Here is a 23,069-nt window from a genome sequence, read left to right as displayed (position 1 = left end):
TCCTTTCATCAGATTGAATCCAGCCTCATCAATTTAAATATACTCATGGGGCCATTCTGTTGAAAAAAGGTCAAATATTCTCTGTAGGTAAAATATATACAAAAGGTAGGTTTACAGTAACAGTATGAGTGCTACAGTATGACAGCCCTCTTCTGTTCTTTGTATCTAGTATGCAGATCTGCTTTACAGTACTACATTATAGTGCAGACATCTGAGAGTTTTACAGTACTGTATGTAGTAAGGTTCTGTAAGAACCAAAACTCAGTTGGAATGTACATTTACTTGCACATACAGAAAGCGTAGCGCTTTCATTCTTTCAGAGTTTCGCAGAGTACCCTGTACACTGTTTCATGCATACCCAGTTTCTCTGCAAGATACAATCAATAGTGGAGAGGTTCATGCTGTTGATACCTTCAACACTGGCATCATCTTCGATTACTTGGTCTCGTATTTCTGCAAGACTGGGAGAAAGGACCATGTCAATGTGATCCTCTTGCTGTTGCGTAAATATGGAATGTCTGCCACCTCCTCAAGGCAGTCATGCAGTTCTACAAAAAGCAAAGACGGAATTACTTACACATACAGTACTGTGAAGATAGTACAGTAATGGACTTAACTATATAGATAGTACAGGTTGCTTTACTATTGGAAAAGTGATGTACTGTACTGAAATGTTTGCATACAGTAAATATTCAAGGACCAAGAACCCAATTACTGTCCTGTACCTGTTATGTTGTCTGAAACTCCTCACTATGGTATACACTGAGAACCTGCTCAGGTTTGGTTGAACCTGTTGTCCAGCTTCCTTCACCTGTCATTCCATGAACAATGACATGATCAATGATGGTGGCACGAATTTCATCAGAAATTGGTACTCTTGGAACTCCTTGTCCTCTTCCTCCTCATCCACCACCTCTTACACGTACCCTTCCTCCTCGTCCACCACCTCTTACATGTACCCTTCCTCCTCATCCACCACCTCTTACACGTACAATTCCTCCTCGTCCACCACCTCTTACACGTACGATTCCTCCTCGTCCGACCAACTCTGATGCAAACTCTTTCTCCTCTGCCTCGTCAATAGTTGCCATCCATTGTTGGTATCAACATTCAGCTGGCCCTTGCCACTTGCACTGGCTTATATGCCATTCACAAATTGGTTTCATCATTAGAAACAAGTGCTAACAATTTTGAATCATTGTGCTTAAATGATGTCAAATGTGTTTAAATTGTGTTAAACCTTTGCAGCCTGTGTTTATCATTTTGCATCACAAATGCATCTCCATGCAAAATTAGCTTTAAAGTCTGAGAATGTGCTTAGAGTTTTGAAAAAAAAAAAGTGTTTCTGAGTTCTGCAAATTGTGTCTAAGTAGGTCAATATGGTTTAAGGTTTTCCCAAAAGAGTGTTTGATTCGACAAATGGCTTCAGCTAAGAGACTGTTTGGTTCAGAGAATGGGGTTTACTGTTTAAGCAATTCAGAAAAACTGTAAGAACACACAAGAAAAAGAACAACAGAAATAAATAAATAGATACAAATATTTTTATTTCTGCCCACATTAATACTAACAGAAGAGAAATTAGATGTGTAAGTATCTGTGCGCATGTATGCGTGTGTGTGTGTATGTGTAAGTACCGTGGTGCTACCATGCAGCTTTCTATTTGTTCTCCCAGTAGGTGATGCAGTTTCTTGATTTCAGAGAGACTGTTAAACATGAGAATTATTTTGCTACTTTTGGGAAAGAAGATCGATTTTATGATGATGGTACTGCTGACACAGTCTTTTTTGGGGGGCGCAGCTAGGACCTTCTGTGTCTGCCCATCTTGATGCCAGTTGATGATCCCTGAGTCTGTAGTTTGTTAATGTGTGGGTTTAGTGAACAGATAATTGCCTGTGTTCCCCAGAAGAATTTGGCTTCCATTACATAATAAATACAACACTCTAAATGCAAACCACTGTTAAAAGTTTCTTTAACAATACACATTTTCTCAAATTCAAGATTTGGAAAATTTTCCTTTAGGGTTTCTGGACAAAGAATACCATTAATCTTATTAATCTATTAAAATCTAATTCTCATAAGATTTTACATCCTGCTTCTCAGAAATTGAAACAAAACTGTACTGATGAAATACATATGATGACAAAGATGTACCGTTAAAACTTTATTAACATACTATATAATCCATTCAGTCTTTTGGTCACTCTCTTCTAATGTACAAACAAACCAACATAAAATTCAGTCAAGTAAAACATTTAAAACATTAAAAGGAGGGAAAACAGGACAAAATTTTAATGCAGATCATATTTCATACAGTTACAGGTATGTCCCTCTCTCAGTCACATACATGTTCTTATAATGGCATGGGAAATATATCTTATATGTTATATCTTATATGTTGCTATTTTTGCGATGGCATCCCACCCAGCATCCCACTCGGGGTAAATTCTCCCGTCTTGAATCCAGTGTTGCTAGGATTGGCTCCGGAACCACCGGAACCACCACAACCCTCGGCAGGACAGAACAGTTACTGAAGATGAATGAAATGTATGTTGCTGTTTGCCAGTTTTTCCCTGTTGTCTCAATCCCTCTGTGATGACTGCTCCTTTCTCTTGAGCATGGCTTTATCTGGACCACCACTTGTACATCACGTCCTTGAGCTGCGCTCTTCTTCCTCTTTTTCCAGCTGGTAGGCAGGTTTATAATGGGTTATACCCCTGCTGTCCACCACATGAAGAGAGAGGTTCCTGAAAGTGTTATCCATGCTGCCTAGTGAAGTGTAGCTACAGTAAACACAAAGACATGAAAAGAAGGATGAGTACAGTAGAGTCTGATTTCAAAGAGAAAGAATCAAAGGCCATATTTTGAATGAGTGAATGGATGCTGTGTGTTTTTGTGTGTGTAGAAGTGATAAATGAAGCCTTACCCTTTGTCATAGAGAATGCAGTAAGGCACATAAAGGGTCCTCAGGAATGACCAGATGTCATGATACGTCCAATCCTACAGACAAGCAGAGAGAACAGCCTGGATGAAAAGAACATTCTAAATTGTGAGCATTTTGGTGAATCTGCATACATCTAACATGTACAGTCATGGGGGAAAAAGAAAGTACCCCCTCCTTCAATTCTATATTTTTATTTATTAGCACCTAAATAACAATTGGGTGGCCTTCACCAACTTCTATAAAACAAAAAAAAAAAAAAAAACCACACAACAGATGTCAATATGTAGTCATTTTTTCCCAAAAAGTAAACCAACATTCAGAAACCAGGTGGGAAAAAATAAGTACACCCTTCCTACTTCCACAATCATTAAGAGAGTAATTAGCAGCCAGGTGTTACTAATGAAATGCACAAGATTAGTTAGTCATTAAGAAGTGTGACTACCTCTATAAAACTTTTGGCAGTTTGGTGTTCTGGAGCACTCAGATGTGTGTCTACATCATGCAAAGAAGAAAGGACATCAGCCATGACCTCAGAGAAGCAATTGTTGCTACTCATCAATCTGGGAAGGGTTATAAGGCCATCTCCAAACTATTTGAAATTCACCATTCTACAATGAGGAGGATTGGAGAGCCTTCAATATAGCTGCCAATCTTCCCTGGAGTGGGCATCACATCAAATTCAGTCCAGACCATTCTATGCTCAGAGATATAAAGAAAACTCCAAGAGCTACATCAAGTGACCTACAGGCCTCTGCAAGCACAATAAATGTTTATGTTCATGACAGGATAATCAGAATAAGAACAAACAAGTATGGCTTTCAGGGAAGGGCGGCTAGGAAAATGCTTTTCTCTCCACAAAGAATGTGGCAGCATAACTTAGGTTTGCAAAATTGTATCTGAATGAACCACAAATGTTCTGGAACAATATCCTTTGGACTGATGAGCCCAAGGTGGAGATGGTAATCATGCACAGCGCCATGTTTGGCAAAGACCAAACCCAGTGTATCATCACAAACACCTCATACCAAGTGATGATTTGGGCTTGTTTTGCAGCCACAGGGCCTGGGAAGTTTGCAGTCATTGAGAAAATGATGAACTCCACTTCAAATGTGAGACCATCTGTCCAGCAGCTTTACACGGGCCAAAATTGGGTCATGCAACAAGACAATGATCCTAAGCACACCAGAAAATCTGAATGGCTAAAGAAGACAAAAATGAAGGTGTTGGAATGGCCAAGTCAAAGTCTATACTTCAACCCACTGAGATGCTGTGGTGGGATCTTAAGAAAGCTGTGCATAAAAGAATGCCCCCAAACTTAAATGAACTGAAGCAATGGTGTAAAGAAATTCTCCAAAACGATGTGAGAGACTGTTAAACTCCTACAGAAAATATTTACTTCACGTTATTGTTGCTAAAGCTACATGTTACTGAATTATAAGGTATACTTACTTTTTCCTTATTTTTCACCTGGTTTCTGAATGTTGGTTTTGTTATTGGAAAAAAAAAATATGACTACATATTGATAAAAAACAAGATTTTGTTTTGATGTCACCTGAGGTTATTTGATTATAGAAGTTGGTGAGGACCACACAGTTGCCATTTAGCTGCTGATAACTAAAAACATGTCTTCCTGTAAAATTTCACTAAAATGCAGCAATGAAATGTTTCTACCTTAAATACAAAAATGTGTCTATATTATTCATTACTCTTGGTGAAATTCAATATTTTAATGACTCGAAATATCAAATATCTGACTGCAATATGGCACTGTTTGTTCATTTAATGCAAAATGTTACTGGCGGGCAGTGCAGCCTGCATAAAAATCTCCTTTGAAGCCCCTGCCGCATAAAAATCTCCTTTGAAGCCCCTGACATGCCGCTGATATAAAAATCCAGTGAAGCACAGCTTCTATAGGTTTCTATGGCAGATTCAAGTACACTGTTTTAATGGGAGCAAAGATTAACACTCATTACACAACAGCCTTTAATACGTCATTTTGGGTCCTGCTCAGAAACGGCCAATCATTAAAATGGTAATGAACATGACTGATATCTCAAACTTAAACACAACGGCACCAGTCAGACTCACAGAGTGCTCGGAGCTGCAGTACTCAATCAGTAGCTTACTGCATAACAGTTTTACACGATTTGTATAGCTTATGTATTATCTTTGTAATTGGTAAATATTGTAAATACATTGTAAGTATAAGTTATGCATTTATAGGTCTAGCTAGCTAGCTGTCACTACTCTCATTGCTAGTTAGCAGTTTAGTTGCTTTTTAGCACATCATGGCAGACACTACTAATTCTGTCGACCTGATTTTGGAAAAGCCTTTTGATGCTCTTACTTATGAGGAGAGACTCAGAATTAAACAGGACACCAGACCAACAGATGAACACACAGATATAGATAGACTCTTCAATACCAGACACCTGTGCTTCCCTTATTTAAAAACCATCAGCCCCCACTAAAATCAGTGTGAATGTCAGCTCATTTTTGACAACCTCATCTTGAAATTAAAGTTCAAATCTCAGGAGAGATTAAAACCTTGTTGGGACCTTAACCTTCAACTGCTCAATGCTATGAGAGGATCTGATTCTGCCTTTTTATAAAAGCATCTGATACAGACATAATTGCTGTCAATTAATGAATGTTAAAATTAACCTCTTGCCAAACCAAACAAAAACAAGTGCAAGAAACATCTCCAGGCACAGCTTTTAAATCAGACAGATATACAAGTCTGCCGTTTTGTGTACTGTACATAAGCGGTAATGATTAAGATGACTGAATTGCTGCACAATGGCTTCTGAAAGCCTATTCATCATTATACACTCTGCTGCTGTCACCTTGTGTTTAAGTGTTAGATAATGCTTGGAGAGCTTTAGAGATGATTTTCAGATACAACAAGACTTTCTCTGGCATACGCTGGGCAGAATGGCAAAGTCAAATCCCCAAATGACAGCAAGGAGTTGCAGGAAAGTTTAGCTGACACAGGAGTGGTGGTTCTACTGGGTTCTACTGTGCATTGCTTGCACAAACATGATCTGCATGGAAGGATCATCAGAATGAAACCATACCTGAAACCTCATTACAAACGTCAATGTCTAATGTATGCAAAACAGCATCTAGATAAGCCAGGTATTTTTATTTTTAGGTATTTTTTGGAAACATGTGCTGTGGACTAATGAAGTATAAATGGAATTCTTTGGCCACAACCACCAAACGCATGTTTGGAAAAACGAAAAAGAGCAGTGCCATTTCAAGAAAAGAACACCTTGCCAACTGTTATGCATGGGGCTGGATCTGTTATGCTCTAGGGTTGTATGGTAGCCAGTGACACAGGAACTGTGGCATGGGTAGAGGGAAAAATAGTTTCCAGTTAATATTAGCAAATGCGGAAGCAAACGTAACACAGTTAGTAAAGAAACTGAATCTGGAAAGAGATTTTTTGTATGGCCTCATATTAGGCCATTAGCTAGTCAAATGTCTCCCATGTCAGCTAGGTCAAACAGTTTTTCTTCAATAGCTTCCTTCTTATTTAAAGTATATTTTGCATACAAATATATAACAAGAAGGATTAGACTTGTTGGCGGTGAAGGCATTTACGTTTTACTTGGTTAAAATGGTTTGTTGCAGAGGTTGTGTTTACTTCTTTTCACTTCAAAAAGCAACAAACTATGTAAATTGGTAAACTTTTGCATGCAACTGTACACCATCTTCATTTTACACATGAATGTCATAACACCTACACCAGTATTACCTGTCACACAGGTACAGCACAATAGACACTATACTTCTAACACTCTAGAGACTTCAATGCTGCTGGTATGTGGTGATAAGGCCTCGGTTACTGTGCTGGTGATTACTGTATGTTCCATTCTGTTACAACAAGGGTTGGGTTTTATTTATTGTGTTTTCTCATTGTAATGAGTCTACAACTTGCACAGGATCTGTTTACTGTTGTGTCCATTTGTATTGCAACTGCTTAACTGTGCACTACATGTATGGTGATTCACTGTTGTCACTGCTGTGGCATAAAATCTCTTCTCCAAATAGTTTTACCATACAGTGTGCCGCGTAAGCATCCACCCTTGAACTTTTCCACATTTTGTAGTGTTACAATCTGCAACAGAAATGTTTACATGACTAATTGTTATATAATCTTGCTACCGAAAGATTACTTATGATTAGCACATTTTCTCAGTAGCGGAGTTTATGGTCCAGAGTTTATTGCTCTATGTTTGCCTCCTAGTGATATAACAAAGACTATTTTTAATTCAACTGAATTACAGTCCACACGATGATTTGAATTTAAGATTAGAACCTTTGTCGGCATGGACCCAGGCTGTGGAAACTTTGTTTGACACCCCTATACTAGATTCAGGATTTCACAATAAAGCTGGCTAAACTTGATTAAAGGCTTTAGAATTTTACTCAGAGTTTAAATAAAGTAGAATGCGTATGATCCCATAATACAAATTAAACTTGAATCAAATTCTATTTTCCGTCCTCATCCAGTTGTCTTTTCGTCATTCTAAAGGTGCTGAAAGCTTGCTTGTATAGCGGGATAAATCAGGCTTAATAAGCAGCCAGAAGGGAGAGTTGGTACACTTGACTTTCAGTGCTACGTGTGTGTGTGTGTATGTGTGTACGTGCATGTGTGTGTTTTCACCAGTAATGGGTTAACTCTCATGTAGGGAGGCCAGTCTGGGTCTGTGGGGCAGAGGGCAGTGAGAGTGTGTGAGTATGGATCAGTGCGTCTGGTGCCCATGAGAACGGCACGGAGCTCAGGTCTCTTCTCCTGCACTTCACTTAGAGCCTGCCGAATGTTGCCCTCCACAGCGAACAGATCCAACTCATATCTACAAAACACACACATACATATTGTTACTGCTTTTGTTTATTCTCAGATGATACAGGTAACGTTAGTATTTTAGCACAAGGTTGAAATACCTTGGTGATCCACAGGGAGCACTGGCTGCAGGTATGAAATACTTTTTGCTTTTAAAGCCACACCTTAAGTACTTTCTCTTTATCTTAATTATCTACTTACAGTTCCATCCTTACTATTTAAGTTGATTTGTACAGGTGTTGCGATATTATGTCAATACTGTAATCTGTGGCTTTGTGCTACTGGGCGGCACAACTAATAATAAATACATTATAATAATAAAACGGTTATTAAGAATTTACCTTTTAATCGTGTCCTGCAGAAATCTCTCCATCTCGGGGAACGGGGAGACAATTCGGATGTACAGAGCTTTCACTTTGTCTTTACTGTCTGGATAGCGGCTGAGGAGGAAGAAGGTTTAATAGCTTAGATAAATGTGCTAGTGTACTATGCTGCATTCTCCATAGTGAAAACCTCCACATACTGATCTTTCCATGAATTAAAATAAAGTATATGTGAGACACGTTTATGCATGTATTATATACACACAGTTCTTCTGTTAATCACTTTAGCATGAAACCATTGAATTTTTGGATCAGCTCTGTGCACTACAACTCTCATTTCTCATAATCAAAAAAGATCACAAAATGTCTTTGTATATATTTAACCCAAAACTGTAGTACACTCCAACCCCTTGTCAGATAACTGCACTGACAACCAGTGGTCATGAGATGTTAACAGCAGAAATATGCATAAAGGTCATCAGTTTCAAGATTTAGAGGGGAAAAAAAAAAGCAATGTCATTGACCAGGTGCTGATTACAGAGGTTAATTTTTACAGCTTGAGGAAAAACCCGAAGGTTTTGCCCAGTACTTTAACTATGCATTACAAAAGAAAGGAAGTGAGAGTTTGAAATGTGTGAACAGAAACTGGATGGGATTTTATTAGAAACATAACTGCTGAATCATGCCTATTCAACAAAATCTAGAAGCATTCTTCGAAACAGCCGAGAACTCTAGGAACAAGCCGCTGTTACATTTTGCGCCTTATTGCAGGTTATAACTTCATAATAATACTGGCAAAAGCAACTACATCCTTGCTACAGTTCTCTCTTCATAATACTGCACAAAGTCCACTGCTTTTGCACATATCTAAAATGTGGATCTGCTAAAGGAGCACATTTTTATAGTACCATTCCATACTCTTGAAGCAATGCACATAAAATATAATAAATAGTCAAATGTATTAAAAAGTGTGTTTATTAACTGCCAGAAAGTGGCGCAAATCTGATTGTCTCATTTCTTTTTTTCTCACCGTTTCAGGGCAGCGTAGAAAAGATGAAGCAGTGCCGTGCAGTCTTTGCCACCATTGAAGCCGATGCAGATCTCGTTCAGTCGGTAATGATCTAGTGCCTTCTCGATCGTCCTCAGAGCTGAAGCTACTTTCTCCCCCAAGGGTGATCCTGAAAATAAATGAATAAATGAATAACTATATAAATTATATAAATTATATATATATATATATATATATATATATATATATATATATATGTGTATGTGTGTGTGTGTGTGTGTGTGTATATATATATATATATATATATATATATATAAAAACCTTAATTTTATATGTCTTAATAAATAGCATACTATAACATCTGTAGCATTTTAGGCAAAACTTTTATCTACTAATCCACTATATCTACCAATCTATCTTTGCAGAATCTACTTCTGCAAACAGATGTTACAGATTACACGTTTACCGACATCATTACAAATCATAAGTTCAATTATGACACTTAATTTCCGATTATGAAACTGTTGGTCAATATGAGTGCATTTCAGCCTGATCCAAAAACAGATCATGACTCAACCAAAAAAAAAAAAAAAAAAAGAAAGAAAAGGAACCCAACCAGTCTGTTGTGCATTATTTATCAGTGATTGCTGTCTTTGCTAATATATCCCATTGCGTCACTTACTGTTTTATCCAAATGCATGCTCAAACCAAGCAACATACTCAGATCAATTTTACTATGCACCCTTTTACAGTCTTGCACTGCAACACCCTCTTATTTTTTATTATTCCACTTTCCATTTCAATAACATAGTCTGTATCCTTTCCTGTCTTTCTTTATTTTTCCAATAATTACCATTCAAGGCGAGCGAGTAGACCTCATGGGGAGCAACAGCTACAGGATCACTGACCAGCCGCACCACACTCCCTTTAGGCAGCTCCTCCTCCAGCTGGGCCTGTGCCCTCTCCACCTTTTCAGCACTATCAGAGTCCAGCACCAGCCTCACGCGGTAGTAGTTGCTCAGCCAGTCAGGATATGAACCGAGTGCTACACGTTTTCCCCATTCCGACTGTAGCCTCGTCAGGATGGGCGCAATTTCTGCTTCGTCAGCATCCACAAACAACTCATGCGTGTGAAAAGCAGTTCCCGGGCTGGCAAACAGGTGCACCAGGCCATTGAAGGCACGCTCCAGAAGTGTAGGGATGCCAGGGAACATGTAGACATTGCGTACGCTGACCAGCGGGAAGCGCAGAGACTCGCCAGTCTGAGGGTCACGACCGTAGTTCAGCTTTGCAGAAGAAGGCACTGTGGCAAGTTTCATGGTGGCACTGGTAGAATTGACGGTGCCGAAGAACTGCTCAATGAGGCGTGTGAGCTCTGGGTGGGCATGCAGGTTCTCACCGAACGCCAGCGCCACTGCTTCAAAGGTCACATCATCATGCGTGGGTCCAATGCCACCTGCCGTGATCAGGTGTGTTACCGTGGGTGAGAGCGCAGCCACTTCCTTAGCAATGACCTCCTGCACATCGGGCACCACTGAAATGCGCTGCACATTGACCCCCAGCTTGCGCAGGCCGCGACACAAGAAGGTGCTGTTGGTGTCTACCGTGTGACCCTAACACACACACAAACAAACAATAAATAAATAAATAAACAAACAAGGTATAAAGATGCACCCCTGATAAAAGACTTTCAATCTGTTTCTCAAGAATTTGTTTTTTCCCCGACCATGATATTTATTGCTCATTTACATTTTTATCTCTGGGAGATTTGTTATAGTTGATGTACAGTTCTTAAGAAACAGTCTTGCAAACACTGCATATTGTATGAGAACTTAGTATTGCTAATGTATAGAATGTACATCTAAAAATCTAAGACGCAGACATAGAGATCAGTTTATGTAATTTTCACAACCAGACAGAAAATAAAAAGTAAAAGCACTTCTGTGGCAAAGCTGATGAAGGACTTGTTTTAGAATGTGTAGTACAGTAGTTTGCAAAGTGTGACTCAGAAACCCAAAGAGGTCTGTGACATACAGCCAGAGGCTCATAATTTTATTATAATATTTTTTACTGTAATATTCAAATAACGAAATGACAGTTGATGACATTTACACTAATGTGTTTCGTATGCAAAGCTGTTCATTTTCTGATCTAAAGCTATATAACATCATACTGGCAGATTGAATCTAACTGTTATTTTAGTAAGACCAAGAAAAATGCTCTAATGTAATGCTGAATGTTTGACTGTACATTTTAACACAGTGTAACTTGGGTGGATTCTGTGGGTGGAAGGTTCAGCTATAAAAAGCTCTAATGGCTCCAGTAAATAAATATGATTGTATTTGGCTAATGTGGCTAATACTTGACTAATTTTAACAATCTAGAAAATGTCTCACCACTCCTCACCACCACTGATGAGGGAAGCAAAACTAAAGCAGTGTGCTTCTAAATAGACTGTGTACAACACCAGAATGCTTCCACCCCTCATTATCACTTTCAGACATTCTTTGGAAAGTCTGCAGTACACCATGGTACACTATGGCCCTCCGTGTGTAATGAATATTACTCGAATATTACATCATGGCTGGTGTGCCTCACCGTCTCACCTTAAGAATCTCATCGCCGATGATGATGATAGCGGCTGTGACTGCTTCTCCGTTCTCAGCGCTGCCATTTTGGGCCATACTGCTGAGATGAGCTCCCATACGGCGAATCCTCTCCACAGCTCTGCTCAGCCGAGGTAAAGCCTGAAGCATTCAGCCGGGGTGAAGACTATAGAAAAGCCACAGAGAGATCATGTCTATGAATGCTTCAGTCATCACAAAAAATCTCGTAACAGTCAAAGCTATTGGACTTGATCTTGAGAACTCATGTGAATGAGGTAAACTCAGTGATTTACTGCTATTAGACACTGGTGATATACACAGTTATAAACTAAAATGACACTACAGCCAGAAAGTACATGCTTTAATCCAAGGCAACTTACATTATCAAAACTGAATACACCCGAGCAGATGATTGATAAGGGTCTTGCTCAAGGGTAACAGTGGCAGCTTGGCGGCGAGAGTGGATTACCGAACGGTCCTATTGGGCACAGGCCCAGGGGCCCAAATCGTCAGGGGGCCCCAAAGCCAGAGACTCAGCCTAAAGTCCCTATTATTAACTATCCAGAGTCAAAGGGCCAACGTCTCCTTGAAACCTGCAACGAACCTACACATTAACTTTGAAGATGTCACGAGAAAGAAGCCATCATTACGGCTTTTTCTGATTGTCAGTAACAGTGATGGGAAGCAGTCTTTCACGCTTCTGTCCGGAATTAAAAATGAGCTGAGGACTAGATCGTCTCAAAAGCAGGGTTCTTTTGTGCGCCCATGCCCATTCCCGTTGTCTCATAAGCTGCCCCTGCTTGGCAATGCTGGGATTTGAACTCACAACCTTCTAATCAGTAAGTGATTAGAAGTGGTAGCTCAGTGGTTAAGACGTTGGGCTTCTGCTTAGAAAGTTGAGAGTTCAAACTCCAGCACCACCAAGCTGCCACTGCTGGGCCCCTGAGCAAGGCCCTTAACCCTCAACTGCTCAGATGTATTAAAAAAAAAAAAAAAAAAAAAAGAGAGAGATAATTGTAAGTCGCTCTGGATAAAAGCATTTGCCAAAAGCCATAAATGTAAATGTAACCCAAAGCCTTAATCACTGAGCCACCACTGTCCTCTCAGAGTCCAACATATGAAACCTAAGGTCACTTCAAAGCCCTGTAACCTTTGCTCATTTTGGTTCAGATCTCATGATCAGAAAGGGAATTTAGCTGAGACACTTTCTTTAGGCCAGATCTGAAGAGCTCTTCTATACATGAGTTAATATGTTTTTAGAAATTAGTTTACAAATTAAATGTAGTAGGAATATTTTAATTACAGGGCTTTTTGACCCCCTTACCTTTTTAGCAGGTAGTAAATATTCACTGTGTGTGAATTAGTCCAGGAAGTTAACTTGAGAAGAGCATCTTCTTAAACAAACATTTGTTCATGTCAGAGGGCAACTTACTGCAGCGGTCATGTGTTTCTAGTGTCATGAAGACCTTAAAAAGCTCTCTAACGTCCAGCGACAGTGAAAAGGACATTACATACTAACACATTAAAAAATAAAACAGCGAAGAACAAACCACCGAGTCGTTTAATGAAGTCTTTAATTCGTTTAAATGAACTTGCACCTTGCCCTGCGCTGAATTCCCACCAAAACAAAACCACCGTCTCGTGTAAGAAAACTTGATCTCCTCTCGAAGCCAATAGAACTGAGCCACTTGCCGGACCTGACGTAGTAAGCCGCTGAATAGCCCAATGAACTTGAAGAAGGGCGGGATTTACTAAAAACGCGGAAGTGTCGCTACTTCTTTTGCGTGCAGCCATGTGACATACTTCCCACCCATATTCGACAAATCTCCCGTCGTGCGCGTGTGTGCGCGTGTGTGTGAATGTGCGCGTGTGTGGGTGGGGGTGGGTGTCAAATATTTTCATAATTGACATTAGCATTTAGCCTGCCGTTATTTTTTTAATGTTGCTGTTGTTTCTTTTTTTTTAAATGACTGAGTCCGTATCATTATTACTGAATATTAATTCAAATTCATACCAGTATTTTAAACTAACCCTTGAAATTCTTTAATAAAATGCATTGTGGACACACCTATCTGAGACAATGTTGAAAACAATCTCTTTCATTTCATTCACTCATAAGCAGCTTGCTTTCTGGTGGTTTGGGTTGTGGTGAAACTGGAGCCCATCACGGCAACACTGTGTGTGAAGTAGGATGGGAGGCCAGTCCATCTCACACACACACACATTGACACACACTGAGACACAACTTTCAACTGTGATATGCAAGTCATGAGAGTGCACTCATGAATATCTGGAGTGACAAACTGGGAACATGGCATAATTCCACTTCAGGTTTGGATGGGACAGAAATTCCCAATCCTAGTGCTGCACTGTATATCTGTATAACACAAATAACTAGTTTAGTTGTGAATTGGGGGTGATAGATAAGGGAAACCAGACAAAATATGTTGACCTTGGCATCTCCAAGTACGTCGGCTGTTTTTAACAACACACTTCTTGACCTCCCTTTTTCATTTTCCCCTCAGAGGAATTCCTGTGGCCATCTTAAGGGCCATTCCAATACTTTATACTTTTAGCCTTCAGGAGCAGAATTTGCCCTAAAACCCACTTACCCATTTGCCCCACACCAAGGTATGCATATGACATGCATATGACTACAAAATTTGCCTTCATTATATATTAATTCTCTAAAAATCTTACCCATCTATGCTGTTAGTGTAGTTCCTAAGTATAACAAATGTAATTTTACAGAAATGTAATTTTACAAGCTCAAAAGTTTCCAAAACATTTAAATAAAGGGACTAGTCAATTCCTTATTTTCATGGCCTCTAGGCTTCAGTGAGATGCCAGTTTATTCATTACAACTACCTTGTAGCTACATTCATTGGCCATTTTATCACATACATTTACCATATAGGTGCACTTAACTTTTAGTGGTGGCTTAGTGGTTAGCATGTTTGCCTCGCACCTCCGGGGTTGGGAGTTCGAATTCTGCATCCACCCTGTGTGTGAGGAGTTTGCATGTTCTACCCGTGCTTCAGGGGTTTCCTCCCCCCAGTCCAAACACATGCGTTGTAGGCTGATTTCCAAATTGCCCATATTGTATGAATGGATGTGCGAATGTTTGTGCGACTGTGCCCTGCGATGGGTTGGCACCCCGTTCAGGGTCTCCCCTGCCACGTGCCCCGTGCTCCATGGGATAGGCTCCAAGCTCCTTTGTGACCCTGTGTAGGATAAGAGGTACAGAGAATGGATGGATTCAGTGAAAATAATACTGTTAGTGTGTAATGTATCTACAGGTCCATAAGTATTTGGACAGTGACACAACTTTCCTAATTTTGCCTCTGTACACCACCACAATGGATTTAAAATGAAGTAATCATGATGTGATTGAAGTGTAGACTTACAGCTTTAATTCAAGGGGTTTAACATAATTGCATTAAAAATTTAGAAATTACAGTCATTTTTCACAGACTCCCTCCATATCCACAGGCTCAAAAGTAATTGGACAACTGACTAATAAGCAGTTTCATGGCCAGGTGTGGCCTGTTTCTTCATCACTTCATGACAAATTAAGGAGATAAAAGGTCTGGAGTTGATTCCAAGCACTGAATTTGCATTTGGTAGCTGTTCATGGGAATTCTCAATATGTGGTCCAAACAGGTGTTGATGCAAATGAAAGAGACCATCATTAGGCTGAAAAAACAAAACAGACCTATCAGAGAGAAAGGAGAAGCTTTAGGAGTAGCCAAATCAACAGTTTGGTACATTCTTAAAAAGAAGGAATGCACTGGCGAGCTCAGCAACACCAAAAGGCCTGGAAGACCACGGAAGACAACTAAAGTGGAGGAATGCATAATTCTTTCTTTATTGAAGAAAAACCCCTTAACAACATCTAGCCAAGTCAAGAACTCTCTTGAGAAGGTAGGTGTATCATTGTCAAAGTCTACAATCAAGAGATGCCTTCATGAATGTACATACACACGGTTTACCTCAAGATGCACTCATGAACAGAAAGGCCAGATTAGCTAAAAAAAAAGCTTGACCAGTTCTGATGCAAGATTAGCTTGTACCATAATGATGAGAAGAGAAGAGTATGAAGAAGCAGCATCTGAAGGCAACTGCAGTAGATGCCTGGCAAAGCATCTCCAGGGAGGAAACTCAGAATGTGTTGATGTTCATGAGTTCCAGACTTCAGGTAGTCATTGCTTGCAAAGGATTTGCATCCAAGTATTAAAAATAATCCTAATATTTCTGATAATATTAATTTGTCCAATTACTTTTGCCCCTAAAATGGAGGGACTCTGCAAAAAATGGCTGTAATTCCTAAAAGGTTAATGCCATATTTTTGTTAAACCCCTTGAATTAAAGCTTAAAGTCTACACTTCAATCACATCTTGATTGCTTCATTTCAAATCCATTGTGGTGGTGTACAGAGGCAAAATTAGGAAAATTGTGTCACTGTCCAAATACTTATGGACTGTATGTGATTATTAGTGTACTGTGCAGGGGCATTACTGTGCAATATTGGAAATGATTATGCAGGGCCCCTAGACAAAGCAGGCTCTTAGAAAGGCCTGTGTATATTTTTAGAAATTGGAATTGGGCCCACAGAGACTGTATTTACACAGGGCCTAGACATTTGTCAGACAGCCCTGGACCTGAGCAGCTGAATGGAAGTGCAAAATGTCAGAATAACCTGAAAGATCTAGTTTTACTGGCTAAGAAGTCTTTGAGTTTATAATAATTATGTAAGGAATAAAGCATTACAGCAAGAAAATAATCCACACTGGGTTGGTGTGATATAGTCCAACACAAAGCAGACTGCCTTGGAATAAAGACCACATGTATGCTCAAAATTTATTACTTGTTTTATGAGGGTAACTCTACATTACCCTCAAACAATTTGTTCTCATCATGTTTCCATTTCCCACTTGTTTAAATGTGTGTTATGAATACTGTTTTGCTTATCGTAAAGGTCTCTGTTTATGAATCTCGCAACAACAAAACCAAAAACACAACAGAAAATTTGGCAAATACTGCACAATTAAAAACACAACAGCAAATGTGGAAACACAATAGCAAAACCAAAAGCACAAGAGAATTAACTTAAAAAACAGAAAGGGTGGATCCTTATTGAGCATCACATGCTGTTTGCTGATTGAATACAGCGTGCGTCAGTCTAAGAGCCTGCAGAGAGCTAGAAGATGCTTACAGTGACACGAAATACAACCCTAAATTAATCTACAGATGCTTTTATTTTTGTACATTTTTAACAGGGGTGTATGATGTTATTTTAGATATGCTGTCAACATTGCTCTCATTATAATCATTAATATGAGTATGTGAGTGCTATACACCTGTGTAAAGGAAGCTGGGTCTTTTAGAATTCGAATTACCCCTCGCTATAAAAAAATTAAGTCACTTTGTATTTACGTCGTTTTCACTAGGCTGAGTTGATAAAGCAGTTCAGACTGAAAAAATGCAATGCTTTTCCTCTGATCGTCATACCCACTCTCCAATCAGCAACAAACATGCTGTCTTTGTTTTGCGTTAATGCTGTGGTGTTATTGGTTTTAATGGCATGTTTCTGAACTGATGCTCTGTTTTAGGTTTTGTGTGTCTGAATTTGCTCTTGAATTTTAGATTTTCTGTCTTCTGATTTGCTGTGGCATTTTATTGTATGCTTATTTATTTATTTTGGTGTTTTGCACTGACAGGCCAGACTAGACCCCATACCATGTTACAACTGTTACAACACACACCTTGGGTCATTTAATCTAATCTTATACATCATGTGATATTAACACGAAAATGGTATTTGTTTATTATGAATAGTTACCAGACAAATGTTGCTTTTTATCTGTCAAAAGAGTGCAGGTATAGAATTTTTTACTTAATTTTTTTTTTTATTTTACTAAAAAAAAAAAAAAAAAAAAAAAAAAAAACAGTGTCCCAACTGACCCCACTCTCCCCTACTAATTATAGGTCCATACCCTGTGTATTTGAAAAACTAGTGTTTGTTCATTTCCATCCATTTTAAAGTGGACTTGCCCAGGGAAAAACAGGACAACATGCTACACATGTGTTCTTTCCCCGTTTGCGCAAAAACAAGTTGAAGGCCGCGCGCTCGGCCGGGCCAGGTGCAGGCGCTCGCGCTTTACGCCATGACGCAGGCGCTCGATCGCGGAAGTTGACTCTTTCTGGTCTTCGGAAAGGGTGGCGAGTTTAGGAGGGAGGAAAAGGAAGAGTGATTCGAGAAAAAAAAAAAGAAGAAGAAGAAGAAAAAAGTTTTCATGTACTTTTGTCACTGTTTTACGTGTGAACAAGGCGGCAACGCGGCGGCGGTCTTTATTCGCCACCGGGCTGTGACTGAGTTTTCAATGTAACACTGCAGGAAGTTGAGGTTAAAAAAGTGTTCGGGAGAGCAGGATACAGGAGACGCGAGGACGGCAGAGAGGAAGAGAGCGGGTAAGTTTGTGCAGATAAAGAGTTTGTAATACTTTCCTTTCCGTCTGGTGTCCCAGCAGGAGTTTTACTCACAGCGAACTGTAACTTCATGGTGCGTGAAGTTATTATAAACCTTTAATACGTTTCTCTGTCGCCTCTTTATTCCGTTCTTCTGCCTTTTGACTCGGGCGAATCCCAAATGGCTCCCTATTCCCTATATATGTGTCCTACATGGGTTATGAGATAATGACTCTCAGCCCCTATGTCGTGCACTAGTATGTTCAATAGGGAGCCATTTGGGATTGACTCTTCCATTCCCACGTTCAGTTACTGAAATACTGGTGCAGTTTTGTTCAATCTCCAGGCAAATATGTTTTCATTCATCCTGCTGACACATGGAAACAATGATATCTATTTTTAGTGCAGCCTCTTGTATGTTACTCTTATAGTTTTACTTATAGACTTATAGTTTTACTTAGGAATTGTACAAACAGTTTGTGTAAGCTCTGGTCTGAAAGCAAATAAATACCTCCTTCAAGAGAACATGTCTGACATTTCAGAAAAACAAACAGACAGAATCTGATTACAAAGACTTCAGCTATATGCAGTAGAAGTAGTGTTTAAATAGGTAACAATGTCCATCAGACATTCTCAATGGCACACTATTCTACAGCTGAATCACAAATCACATATTGTAGCGCATTTAGTGCTCTACTGTCGTTCCCTATGTATTGAGAATATAAAGACAATAGATATTCAGGAAACTGTGTAGGACTCGGCCTGCGTTAAAGGGTGCAAATAAAAGAAAAGTCATATATTCCTGCTGAAGAAATGTAAAATTTAATTACATATTAATGACGACAACACTATTGTGGGTAAATACATAAAAACAACCTGCAGGTTTACTGTGATATTGCCTCCTCATGATCTTTAATTAATTAGTAACTGAAAATATTTGTTTTATAGAGTCCCCTATAAAACAAGGATGCATAAATGTCATCCTGTCAGATACGGAGCACTTTGCATGTAAGAACAGTGCTCTTTCAGCTGAAGTAGAATGAGGAAATGTCATAAATACAAATGTTTAATTGTTTGTGTGTAGGGTGCAGTCATGTGTAAATGTAGCCGATGTTATGAACTCAGACACAAACTCATTTTTGTCTGTATTTTTCAAAATTATCAGGCTATTGTTATCAGCCAGCAACTTTAATGATGGCTCCTTACTAGTAGCTATGATGAAGTAAATGTGTTTTTGAGTGTTCAAATATCAGAAACGAAGCTTTACTGGGCTTATTACACTGTTTACCTTGTTTGTTCTAGAAAACGCGGACTGCGCTGGTTTACAATAATGTTAACAGTCTAACTGTTTATGATTTCCTTACGATTGTGTACCACACTACCAGCATATCTGCACACTCCAACACTAAGCTAAACTTGGTTTTGGTTGGTCTGAATAAAGAATATAGCAATAAAGAACATGGACTCTCCTAAAACATTCCACTAATATTGCCCTAACTTGCTTTTTGTACAGCTCATATGTATTTGACATTGATAGAAGGAATGGAAACAATGCTATGAACAGTTATTTGCTGGAACCTGTGTAAGAAGCTCTTTTTTGGTGCTGTAGATTGTTTGCTTCAGGTCCAGGCATGTCTACAGTTTGACTCCTTTTGGCACTGTTGCAAAGACCTCCCTGTTCTATGTGCACTACAGGTACAATAGCTTAGATGCCATGAATGTGAGGTGGGCTGATCTTTCTCTCACACAGACTCATAGACACTCTCAGTGTCAAACAGTGCAGGCATTTGACTTTATAAAGTTATAGAAGAGGCTTTTCACTCACACTTATCCACACTTTGTGAAATCTGAGTTTTAGTTTTTAGGAAGTTTTAAGCTGTAATGCTAACAAAAAAAAAAAAAAAAAAAAAAAAAAAAAACCCAAAGTCCAGAGCATAAAGTTGGTTGCACTTGGAAAATGTAAAGAAATATTTTAATGATGAAAGAGTATTGAAATAGTGGAAATGGTGCAGTGGAATAATTTTTTTTTTTTGGTCAAATGCCCAAAAAAATCCAAAAAGAATCTGAGAATCTGTAAGCATATTACTCTGCAGTGTGCTTTTAGGAGAAGAAAAGGGGGTTCCTTTAGGAATCTTTGAGTGGGTTCTAGTTCTGTCAACAGAAACATCTACGTAAAACGTTTAAGCTTTCCCCAGAGCAAAAAACTCTTTAGAAGAACCCTGTAGAGTCTTGCAGAGCCTTAGAGTGTAGTGATATGAGAGCTTCTGCCAAAGATTTTCCTTTTTTTTTCTTTTCCCCCCACATACGTACTTTTATTCTAGTTGCTTTTTTTAGGAGGTAATATCTCACATTTACAATGGGATAAAATGTAAAGTATTTCAGATTTATACCACAGCCATGTTAAATCTTCTAATCAGAAAATGTGGATTAATGTAATCTGAAATCTAAATTTAATATTAATGCACTTGTTTTAATATGTTATTGTTTCTATAGCAACAGCTCATTCACAGGAACACTTTATGGTTTTTCTGGTAACATGACAAGCTGTGTTTTTTTTTTCTTATTAATTTGAAGGGAAAGAAACAGAGAGAGACTTGTACAGGGGTAACAACATGAATTAATTTGTCTCATGGATGTTCCATAATATTAAATGAAACTATAAATGGCTAAAAAAACATGACCTGTAGTTTGTTAGTAAATTAAAAATTTTAATTGCTGGCAGATCACTTTGGTGTTAGAGGAATTGCGGATTATTTTCCTATAGCAGCGCACTTCAGCATGTTTTATTCTTTACTTATTTTATTCCTTATCTGCCCACACTACCGTTTACTGTCTTCAGTGTTCAGCTCAATTTTACATTTCATTTCAGTCATCCACTTTTGACTTCCAAAGGCCAACTGCAAAGGGTTCTGATTCACTGTGCTCACTACATGCAGTCAGCTCCAGAGTTATTGGCAATGCCTAAAAAAGGATGTGGAAAAGTATTTCTTTTAATCAAAATAAACTTATTCTAACAAAGTACAAAAACACATATTAGGAAATACTACATGTTAAAACTATGTGTCACAATTATTGGCACTGCGTGAGTCTGCCGATCACCCACAACTTTCAGAGAAGTCCTTCTATTCGGACTACAGTTAGTGTTATATGATGGGAAATATGATCCTGCATTTGGATTAGTAACTGTAACTAGAATGCTGACCCTTATTTATTAGCTTTTTTTTTTTAAGCGTGTTTTACTTGTCACTTAACAAGTGTCTTGGTCAGTGTGAATCCCCAGTGCATTTATCTGCACAGGCAGGATCACCAAATCTGCTTTTCATGGGTGTCAGTTGAAGCTTGAGCATGACTAAAGCAGTATTCACTCCCCACGCCACCCTGCCAGCATTCCAACTTCATCCCCCTGCCATGTTGGATCAGTCATCCTTTGGTTTACTTCCTCACTTTGTTCCAAGTCATGTCTTACCAGAGCAGCAGGCATTTCACTAAACATTTTAGATGCTAGAATGCATAGACAACAGTCCTATAAGTAAGGAATAACACATGATGGACCATGCTGTTATAAGAAAATAATCCACACCAGAGTGGTGTGACACAGCCCCATGCGAAACAGATTATATGATTTTATTTAGTAATGAATGTCTGTGAGACAAGTTAGTTCCTGTTATAGCAGCTATAATAAATAATCGCTCGCTCGCCAGCCTCTCCTGAAGTTAATAAAGCAAAAAAAAAAAATAAATAAATCGACGCATCATGTGACTAAGAAACCAGAAAGCACAAACTCCTCTCTCCTGAAGACTCTTCAATGTCTGGAAACTTATTGGCTGTTACAAAGCACTGACACTCGAGACTACTTGTATAAATGTTACGTAAACCTATCTTAACAAAAAGTTTCAGTGATTACTGAACAAAAATATCAGTGATTATACATTTTTGTTTATTAAACAACACATTTTTAAATCTTAAATTATGTGAAGTCTCTGTGAATGTGCTGTTACTGTAAAAACTATAATGTAATAGAACGATCAAATTAATATAAACCTACGAAAATACTGTCAGAGGCATGCTGTTCTAGAAAATTAATGCCGACCTTCTCTTTCGAGACTTCAGCTGCTCTGTGTGTGTATAAGACCTCTTAATAATTGATGCTTCTGAGTGTTTATAGAGGTTTGGTGGCCAGGGGATCAGGTGTATTCTCATAATCCAAATGCTGAATGATGCACAGATTTAGCGTACACACACAGTAGCAAATTGGCTTACGTATAGTATATTACAATTTATGTTCTGCTAAGAAAACGTTTAAACAGTAGTGAGTCTGTCGTGTCAGGACCTCACAAAAACACAAAATCGAAAAACACATTCACTATATGATTATTGTGGTCAGATTTGATCATGATAGGCTTCAGTGTAAATGCACAGAGCCTGTGTAAACCCATATAGATGTCATAGATCTTAAAATGTGCATCTCTAAGCATTACAGCCACATAGACCACAGCGCTTGTGTATTTGCAGATTTTTTTTTTCTCTTTTGAACAACCGGCACACTGAAGATCAAGCAGCAAACATCAAGCAAAACACAGTGGGAACCGAAATGGTTTCACATTATAGATTAATTCCTTGCCATGGCAATGAGCACAACAGCGCTGTTACTTTTAAAGCTCTACACAGCCATTAGTGTGTCTCAGAAATCACAGGTTGTCGCAGCACACACAGTCTTAAGTAACAGCTGGCGACACACACCACAGCAGGTGACTGATATAAACATAGCCTGCATTTTGCTTCACAAGCAGAAGCTGTTGAGTTTACAGCTAAAAAAACAATGGAGTTGCACAAAATATTGTAGAGATTAGCTGAGGTCAAATCTTAAGTT

General features: G+C 38.8%; 2 protein-coding genes across 6 annotated transcripts in view; one reads left to right on the top strand and one right to left on the bottom strand.

Annotated features, from left to right (window-relative positions):
• Positions 1-2,148: 2,148 nt before the first annotated feature.
• flad1 (flavin adenine dinucleotide synthetase 1) lies at positions 2,149-18,294 on the bottom strand. Of its 3 annotated transcripts, XM_026939923.3 has the most exons (10): positions 18,275-18,294; positions 13,056-14,955; positions 12,112-12,324; positions 11,732-11,897; positions 9,979-10,738; positions 9,147-9,294; positions 8,135-8,233; positions 7,614-7,803; positions 2,924-2,997; positions 2,149-2,780 (listed from the first exon to the last, which is right to left on the bottom strand). In XM_026939923.3, the coding sequence occupies exons 4-10, from the start codon at positions 11,879-11,881 to the stop codon at positions 2,645-2,647; spliced, it is 1,557 nt and encodes a 518-aa protein (XP_026795724.1). In that variant the 5' UTR covers positions 11,882-11,897; positions 12,112-12,324; positions 13,056-14,955; positions 18,275-18,294; the 3' UTR covers positions 2,149-2,644. The 3 variants fall into 3 exon arrangements, with proteins under 3 accessions (XP_026795724.1, XP_034162617.1, XP_026795723.1); XM_034306726.2 differs by lacking the exon at positions 12,112-12,324 and having other exon boundaries at positions 13,330-14,955; XM_026939922.3 differs by lacking the exon at positions 12,112-12,324 and having other exon boundaries at positions 18,275-18,292.
• shc1 (SHC (Src homology 2 domain containing) transforming protein 1) overlaps positions 17,808-23,069 on the top strand; it is a 37,214-nt gene continuing 31,952 nt past the window's right edge. The window contains exon 1 of one of the 3 annotated variants that reach the window (XM_053233785.1): positions 17,808-18,202. The gene's annotated coding sequence lies outside the window, so the exon portion shown is untranslated. The remainder of the gene's footprint in view (positions 18,203-23,069) is intronic. The other 2 variants (XM_026939919.3, XM_026939920.3) reach the window with 2 other exon arrangements.

The sequence above is a fragment of the Pangasianodon hypophthalmus genome, chromosome 1 (assembly GCF_027358585.1).
Source record: "Pangasianodon hypophthalmus isolate fPanHyp1 chromosome 1, fPanHyp1.pri, whole genome shotgun sequence".
NCBI lineage: Eukaryota > Metazoa > Chordata > Actinopteri > Siluriformes > Pangasiidae > Pangasianodon > Pangasianodon hypophthalmus.
The sequence above is the reverse complement of the archived record's forward strand: the minus strand, read 5'-3'. Positions and strand labels throughout refer to the sequence as shown.